The 9,029-nt window shown below is 44.1% G+C and overlaps 1 protein-coding gene across 2 annotated transcripts in view; it reads left to right on the forward strand.

Moving 5' to 3' along the window:
* ADARB2 (adenosine deaminase RNA specific B2 (inactive)) overlaps window positions 1–9,029 on the forward strand; it is a gene marked incomplete at both ends in the record, with an annotated part of 517,175 nt that overhangs the window by 494,937 nt on the left and 13,209 nt on the right. For both annotated transcript variants that reach the window (XM_080918367.1, XM_080918368.1), the window contains one exon: window positions 1,180–1,361. In XM_080918367.1, coding sequence (XP_080774493.1) covers window positions 1,180–1,361 — 182 coding nt within the window. The remainder of the gene's footprint in view (window positions 1–1,179; window positions 1,362–9,029) is intronic.

Genomic DNA, 9,029 nt, shown 5'->3' on the forward strand with positions numbered 1-9,029 from the left:
ATTAATATCGCCAGCTAAATTGCTTGTGTTTTCGGAATAAAATTTAAAGAGAACTTTTTAGAGCAATAGGTGTCACCGGTTCTCGGAGCAGATTGCTCTCCAGGTAGAGACGCATTCTGTAATTAATGGAAAGAATTCTGTGTTAATTGACTGCTTCGGGAAGAGAGATATAATGACTCCTTATTAATCATCAAAAGAGATGTACAGCATGGAGGCCCCACAATAATTGCTCCAACAGTGGAGAAATGTTAATTAATAAAAAAGAACAATGATGTAAGAAATTAGCTACATAATGCCTTCCTCCAATGGTAGTTGCATTCTAAGCACATTAGGGTGGAAACCACATTAAGTAGTAGTAGATACACAAACTTTCTACCCTGAATTTAGGTCAGAGGACAAAAAAAAATTAAAAAAAAAAAATCACAGTTCTTCTGCCATCTCTGCTTGAAGAAGTAAGAACATTCATCCAGAGTTATATTTATTTCAAAGAAAGAGCTCTTGTCAATCATCTCTGATCTAAGCTTTTTAAAATAAAAAGAAGCATCCTCAGACCAAAACAAGGTCATTTATTAATGCCCTTTAATTTCAATACAGTAGGTCATTCTGAGTACTAAGGACAAAGGGTGCTTTTCTCCAAATGGAAATCAGATTCAGTTTCTGGACCTTTCCCAGTTGGAATATGAGGAAAAAAAAATTCAGATTCACTTCTTTTAAAGAGTCTGATTTTAAGTCTCTGGGAGAATAGTAAGTACTCTGTCTCAGTTTTTCCAGGAAAGGAAGCTGAGCTTAATGCACACACACGACACTATCGGAGCTCAGTCCTAGGTCCTCGAAGTCTAGCAGAATCATCAGCGGCCACGCTGATGACTCACATCTGAGAAATTCCACAGCCATTTCTCCCCGGGCTGAAAAGGGGGACACTTCAAAGAGCAGACAGCTAAAGGAGGAAATGACATCTCTCCTTCAAGTCTCTTCCCGACATCTCTTATAAGTCCAGCACCCAGAGTATCCCAGGAGCTGCCAGCACTGCATCCCGGGCAGTGCCGCTGCCAACCCCCACCCCTCACCCTCACCTCCCACTCCCTCCCCCTCCCCCCTCCTGCGCAGGTGCAGCTGCCTGCACTGCTTGCCCAGCGGGTGCAGGAATCCCACTGACTTCACCCTTGCTTTTCCTTCTAGCTGGAATGTGCTGGGACTACAGGGCGCTCTCCTCTGCCACTTCATCGAGCCTGTGTACCTCCACAGCATCGTTGTGGGAAGCCTGCACCACACTGGCCACCTTGCACGGGTCATGAGCCACAGGATGGAGGGCATCGGCCAACTGCCTGCCTCATACCGACAAAACAGGCCTCTCCTTAGTGGTAAGAGAACTACTTGCACCCCCACCGCCTCGTCTTTGGGCTGCTGAACACAGGCCCTGTGGTTGCAACTCTTTTCTGGTTGCATTCACTTTGGCAGTGATGACTTCAAACTTAATGAGTAAAGTAACAACAATGGGAAAAAAACTTAAAATGGACCAATAGTGTGTGTGTGTGTGTGTGTGTGTGTGTGTGTGTGTGTGTGTGTGAAGATCACAGCATATCCAATAATAAACAACAGTTTAGCATGAATTCATCTGGGACCTAACACATCATATGTCCGTATGTTGCTTTCACTGAAGTGATATATGGTGAATTACAAATAGACCCCACAACCAGTCTTAGATACCCCTGGTGTGTGAGAACCTGAGTTCAAATCCTCACAACTCACAAGGAAAACTGAACAAGCTGAATGTGGTAGTAGTGCACATCCCAGCTCACTGGCCAGTTAGCCTAACGTATATGCTGTGGAAACAAAAGGCCCAATCTCATACAAGGTGAAAAGCAGGGACCGACACTCAAGATTGTCAGCTGACTTCCATACTTACACTGTAACACACACACACACACACACACACACACACACACACCAGAGAGAGAGATGGAAAGTGCCAGCCAGTCCCCAGGTCACTTGCAGTGTGTCTACTGGACCTAGGACACCCTCTGTGGGAGGACCTGGCTGGCACCATATCTGGAAGGCAAGCCCTAAAGCAAACCACACCTACCCACAGAGCCTCGGTACCTTTAGAAAACCCTGACATGCCAACCCACCTGGCAACAGCTGGTTGCAAGGGTCATAGGTCACATGGCTTTGGATACATGATATTTATATACTGGGACCAGCCTTCTATATTAATCATAAACTTCCAGGCTTATGAGAGCTAATCAGAGCAGAAAGAAGAAGCATGTGGGTTTTAATCATGTCCTGCTAGCCTTGTAATGAGCACCTGGTGGGAAACTCTAGATCTTTAGGTGAGTTCTCCCTTGTGCTTTGGGAGAGTTCTCTCTTGTGGCAAAATCAGGCAGGTGCACTGAGAAACGGTGGAACTCTCTGTGCAAAAGCAAACCTGGGCTCTGCTCCAGGAGCTGGGGGCTTGGCTGGTTTACTCTCGGCCTGTGCTATGGTGTGGATGGAAAGTACCTTCCGTAGGTCCATGGCCTTTAATACTTAGTCCAGCTGCTGTGAAGCTTTTAGGAGGTGAAGGGTTGGTAGAAGAAGTAGGTCACTGGAGCAGGCCTAGAGGAAGTAGGTCACTGGAGCTGGCCTAGAGGAAGTGGGTCACTGGAGCAGGCCTAGAAGTTTTATGAGCTCACTTTCTGTCTGCTCTGTCTCCTATTTGTACAAAATGCCTGTAGCCTCCTTAGGTGCCTCCGTGATAGACCGTCTCTCCTCAAACTATAAGCCAATGTAAGTTCTCTTCCCTTAAGTTGCTCCTTCAAGTAATTTGATCACAGCAATAAGAAAAGTTTAATAAAGCCAGTAGCTAAGAAAGAAAACAGGAAGACAAAGTAGTTTTTGGTGTGTGTGAGTGCATGTGTATCTATGTATGTATGCATATGTGCGTGTATATATGTATTTATATATGTGTATATATGTCTGTACCTGTCTACGTGTCTATCTGTCTGGCTGTTTGTGTGTGTGTGTGTGTGTGTGTGTGTGTGTGTGTGTGTGTGTTAGATCCTCAAAGCAAGGACCCCCACACTCCGTCCTAGGAAAGGCGACACCCCAAATCACTCACGAGAAGTTGTCTTCATGCAAACTGCAAGAGAATTTTTATTGCAAGCACGCTGGGGCCCAGAGTCATACACCACGCAAGGGCAGAGGACTGCGGACCCTGAGTGCAGGATCGGGACAGCTTTTATAGGGTTTACAAGGCCCGAAAATCCCAAACCAATTATGGCAAACCCGTGAATCACAAGCCAATCATTTTAAATTATCTAAGCTCGAGCTTTCTAGGCCAATCATTTTAAATCATCTAAGCCCGCACTCCAGGGACCAATCAGTTCCCTATAGTCTTGAAGGTCTGTATTTGCACGGTCTCCTGGGTGGGGGTGACAATGACAGCCAGGAGAAGTCACTAGGCTGGGGTTGGGGGGGGGTGGTTTCTGTGGTGCAAGCAGTTTGCAGAAGCCAGATACGTGGTTAAGTCAGCTTATCTCCTGTTAACTTACTAGGCCCGGCTCGAGTATCCAAGGGCCTGTCCTACGCCCTTTCACCCAGTTTCATACAGAAAGTAGGCTCCAGAACAGCAAGGAGTGTAGCATTTTATCTACTTACTGGCAGAGAGCAGGGTCTGGAATTTGAGGTATTTAGGGCTACTTAGGTGTGGGGGTTAAGGCTCCTTTAGAGTGAGGTAGCTTGGGGGTCCTTGGAAGGGTTAGGCTCTATTTTTTATCCTTTCATGTGTGCGCATGTGTAGATCTGTATATGTCTGTGTGTTGCAATTGGGCCTAAGATTTATTTCCAGAATTTTAAAATTGTTCCGCACTATAAGATCAGGCGTGGAAAGGGGGCCTCGTGGGAGCAACAGTGGGGAAGAAATTAAATAATTCATGCAGGGCACATGAGGATGCTGAGCAAATTCTTAAGGTGGCAACCATCACAGAAATGATCCTTTTATTCATCTGTTCTACAGTGTTGGCCATTTAAGGTTATGTGAAATTAGATCACAGACTTAAGAAGCTAACACAGGTAGGGCAGGATAGGAGCTCCCCTCCGTGTGTCACCAACTCCTTCATGTATTTAAACCCCAGGCATTTTAGATGCCATCTAAGCTCCTAGGGTCCTAGGCCCCAGTCCTAGCTCGTGACACTGAACATGGTAACACACGCCTGTCATTTGAGTGTTCAGAAAACTGAGGGAGAATCATTGGCTTGCAGATAACTTTGAAATATACTGAATCACAGACTAGAATTACAGACTAGCCAGACATACATAGAGAGACTGGTACCATATTCAAAGGTACAGGATTTATTAGATTCTCGCTAGATCTTGGCGCTCTGAGTGTACAGCTAAGGAGAACTTGTATTGAAATACCGGCAAGTTTCATCACGGCTATGTGGAAAAGAGTGGCACTGTTTAATCCAGTTGTTTGGATCCGAACTTACTCTTATTTTGCTGTAACACAAGGCTGAACTACTCTGGAAGGGGTGATACTTCATCCTGAGGACTGAGTTAATATCAATATTAAAGGCTGGATTTGCCCACAGGCCATGGGGCGCCTACCCTCTCTGTTTATCACATCACCCCTGTAGCCCTACTATTGTTCCCAGACCATTGGCTGTCTCCTTCACTCTCAACATTGAATGTGTGATGGGTCTTAATCACTAGCTAGTCAGCAGTATACATAATGGGTTGAGTTTTAGCTCACCTGAAAAGTTTGAGCTACAAAGGTTACCTTTGGGTTCAACCTAGGCTGCAGAATTCATTCAGAACGCTAACCATAACAGCTCTTGATAAAGGAACAACCTATAGGTGGTATTCTTGGGGATAGAAAGGAGGCGAGCAGAGAGGAAAAGAGGGGAACAGAGGGGTATGATCTGGGTGGGACAACTGCTATCAAGTTCAGAACTGTTCTAAGAGCGGCAAAATGATTTGGAGGTGTGAGATGACACTTTGTGAACAGACACCCTCTCTCCACACTGACTTTAGGACATGGATCATCTCAGGCTAACCAAATACAAGTCGCTGTTTCTTTTAAGTGTCAAAGGAAAGCTAGAAAGCCACCTCAGCCAGTAAAATGTTTGTCTTGCAGGCATAAGGACCTGTGTACAAGCTCTAGAACCCACATTAAAAGGCCTGTAAATGGCGGTCTAGCCTTCTGAGACACTGAGGCCACTGAGAAACTCTGTCTTAGGAGGTAGATGATGATCCTAAAGAACAATACAAAATGTTGACCTGTGGCTGTCCCATATATGCACATGCACGTATGTAACCTTCATTACAACGAGCATACATTAATTAACATTAAAAGAGACTCCCGCAAATGCAGTATATTCCTTAAGATGTTCTATTTAACGGAGAGGAACAAGAATTTAAACTCAAATCCAGTTGGCTTAGATTTTACATTCTTCTAATATATCAGATTACATCCTGTGGCAGTGCAGAGCAAGTTCTTAGATGCCTAATTTTTTTTTAAAACCACATAAAAACTAATAATGCGGAACAAGCCTAGCTAAAGAGGCAGCAATGTCTAACTATGGGAGAGGTGGCGTGGGGACAGCGAGCCAGTGCACTGGAGTGTGTCCAAAACTCTCAGCTGCCTGCTGCTCTCAGCCCCCCACGCAGCACTGAAGACTTCTCTGCCACCAAGCACAGACGTGAAAGGTTTGCCTTGAGGCCTAGAGAATTATATTTATTTTTTAAATGACCAATAATTTCAGCAATTCTGAGAAAATGCTACTTAGGGAGCACACTCTTCCTCTTTCTTGCTTTCATCCTTCCTTGCTTTTCTTCATCCTGCCTTGTCTCAAAATGACCAAGAGCTCACTTTAACTAAGCAACAAAAGTAGCTCTAGACAAGATGGGGGGTGGGGGGAATGGCTGGTTTGGAAACATAAGTGAATGTCTCCATGTTAGATGTCCCCAAACTATGGCATCGCTCTTAGGTTTATGGTAGGTTAAATTTATCATAGGTTAGAAATAAGAGACACACTTTTTTTTTAATGAAGGGTTTACATTCTCTTTTCTGTACTCCTAACTCCCTGAGTAGTCCTCACTCTTCTGTATTTAGCTGAGTGTTTGCTGTTCTTGCATGCAACTTAAGTTCTGTTCCCGGCAGCTTACAATTATCTGTAACCCCAGTTCCAGGGGTCAGTGCCCTCTTCTGATTGCTGTGGGCACCTGATTCACATGCACATACCCACACAGAGAAATGCACACAAGGTTAGAATAAGTTTTTTTAAGGTGAATTAAAACTACCAGACACTAAGAAAGGGAAAATACAATGCAATCTCCTTACCAACCCACTGTAAGGTTAGTGGTCTTTGTCCATCCTCTGGGAACCAGAACATCCCTTCTTGGACATCCAGTCTCTTCTCTGAGCTCTGTATAAATGACATGTTCATATGGAAACATGGGAACATAAATAAAATGACAGCTTTTAGTTATTGTGGCTGTAGAGATGACACAGCAAGTACTTGCTCCACAAGCAAAAGGACCCATGTTCAGGTGGGGTCCTGCATACAAGCCAAGCCTAGCCCATGGCTGTAAGTCCAACACTAGGAAGGGTAGAGTCGGGTAGGTCCCTGGAGCTCACTGCCCAGCCAGTCTTGCCCGAATGATCAGGTTCACTGAAGAGTCCTTGTCTCAAAAGAATGAGGTGGAGGGTGACAAGGTGGTTCAATGGTATAAAGCAGTTGTCACAAAAGCCTGACAACCTGAATTTGATCTCCAAAGTCAGAGTTGAATAAAAGCTTACATACACCGTGCATGCAGCAGCAGAAATAAGAGAAACTCGGGGCCACCTTATTGGCTTAAGGTATAGCCTAGCCCCTGAGACCCTTTGTCCCCTCCCCCAGCCCATGTGGCATCTGCCTCACCTCTAGCAGTGGGGTTCAACTAAACCCGTCAGCCTGTCCTTACCTAGAATATGGTTCTCATTACTATAAAGACACACATTAAGCTAAATCTTGATATCTCACCTGCTCGGAACCCCTAAGCAGTAACTTCATTGCTTTTGACAGACATTTGAAAATGAATTGTACAATTTTTGAAAAAGAAACCATCCTATTTTCTTGAAGAAGGAAAAAAAAAAGACAAACAAGGGGCGGGGGAAGAGGATAAAGTCTGGCCTGAGGATTAATAATAATAAAAAGCTCAGTCAAACAAGCAAATGAGCTTCTTTCAAGGTCAGTTTGCAAAGTTGCCCGAAAAGGTGAAGCTCTCACATTAGTAGGAAGAAGCCCTGCAATTTAGACACAGCTAAATCAGTTCTGGGTTAAAAAGAATCAACCAAGCTGAAAAGGATACCCTCATTGCCACCGACACAGGGTGCATATTAATGTCTCAAAGTCAGGCTTGAAGCATTCTGCACAAGGCGAGCTAACCTAAAGTCAGCCTCAGGACCAGGAGCCTGTGAGCATGCTACAGCTGGGCCATATCCTGAGTCTCTTGTAGGGGAGAAAAACTCATCCTTACTGCAAACAGCCGCCCTAAAGGAGGCTGCCATTGTGAATTCTGCCTTCTTGTCAATTCAATAAGATGAAAATAAAGTGTGACAGTAATAACTTAAAAAAAAAAAAAAATCTATTCTTGGAATATTCATGGTTTTGAAACCACAAAGTGCCACAAAACAGGAAGTGACTTTGACAGTTTGTCTATCCCAAGCTGAGGAGGTACGCTTCCTGATGCTCTCAACATCAAGATGAACTTTTTTCTCCCATCCACTAAAAATATCACAGTGGGGTGAAGGGGTCTAAGTAGCATAGCTATGCTAGCTTGAATGAGACATGTTTGCCCATATTATCTGAACAATTGATCCCAGTTGGTGGTATTGTTTGGGAATGCTATGGAAGGTTTATAATGCAGGACCTCAATTTAGTCAGTATGGCCTTAAGTGTGTGTTTTGGGGATTTATAGCTGGCCCCCACTTTCGGTTCTCCCTTCCCTCCTGTTGCCCTACTTCCACCCCCTTTCTGATTCTCTGAGTTAGTTTGAACAGCCAACTTTCAGGTCCTGTCTGAGGCCTTCCCTTACTGTTGACCTTCCCCATCATGTTGGACTCTACTCTGTCCCTCTGAGACTGTAAGCCAAAATAAACCCTTTCTTCCTTAAGATGATTTGCCAGGGTATTTTATCACACAAAAAGAAAAATAACCAATACAATAGTCAAACTCTTTTTTAATGGTAGTAGTATATTTAACAGATGTGGGGTTTATGCTTATTTGTGTGTGTGTGTGTGTGTGTGTGTGTGTGTGTGTAAGCACAGTTGTGAAAGTCAGAGGATGGCTCATGGAAGCCTGTTCTCCCCTTCTCTGGGACTGGACTCTTGTCATTAGTTCTCACAGCAGGTATCTTTACCCACTGGGCCATCCTGCCAGCCCCAGATGTGGTTTTTTTAATGCTGACTTTTCTAAGCCCACAGTGAAAAGTAGATTATTTTTATAATACACAGCGATGTTATAGCAATGATCGGGAAATCGGAAGCTGGAGACAGGTCAGGGAATTGATCACTAGAACTGTGAGTCGAAGGTCGCCATCTTAGCTTGACGTGATGAACACCACCACATGTCTAAGAGAAACAGAGAGCATTGGCTCTTTCTTCCTGATGATTGTCCTGAAGTGGTAAATAGCAATCATAAGCAGAAGCTGGTTTAGACACTGTGTTTCCTGAAAGCTTAGTCAGAGGTTTGATGTGCTTTAAAATCTTCACCAACAATTGGCTGTTTTACCCACTTCTCTCTGCCTTCCATACTCTGGATACCTAAAGGCGTCCATGTTCCTACTTTGGGATGAGTATACACTGTGTTTAAGAATCTTATGTGGAATGCTAATCTTCTCTAATTCAAGAGAAGTTTGGTGATGATAAGTTATGTTTTGCAAAAATATTTGTAGTATCGTGTTATCTTACAACAAACTTAAACATGAGGTGTAGTAACTGACAAACTTTCATAAACACATGAACTATTTTTAAAACGTAGTGAAGGTGTACAAGCCATTGGCTCCTCACG

This window comes from Micromys minutus (genome assembly GCF_963924665.1).
Source record: "Micromys minutus genome assembly, chromosome: 6".
NCBI classification, from domain to species: Eukaryota; Metazoa; Chordata; class Mammalia; order Rodentia; family Muridae; genus Micromys; species Micromys minutus.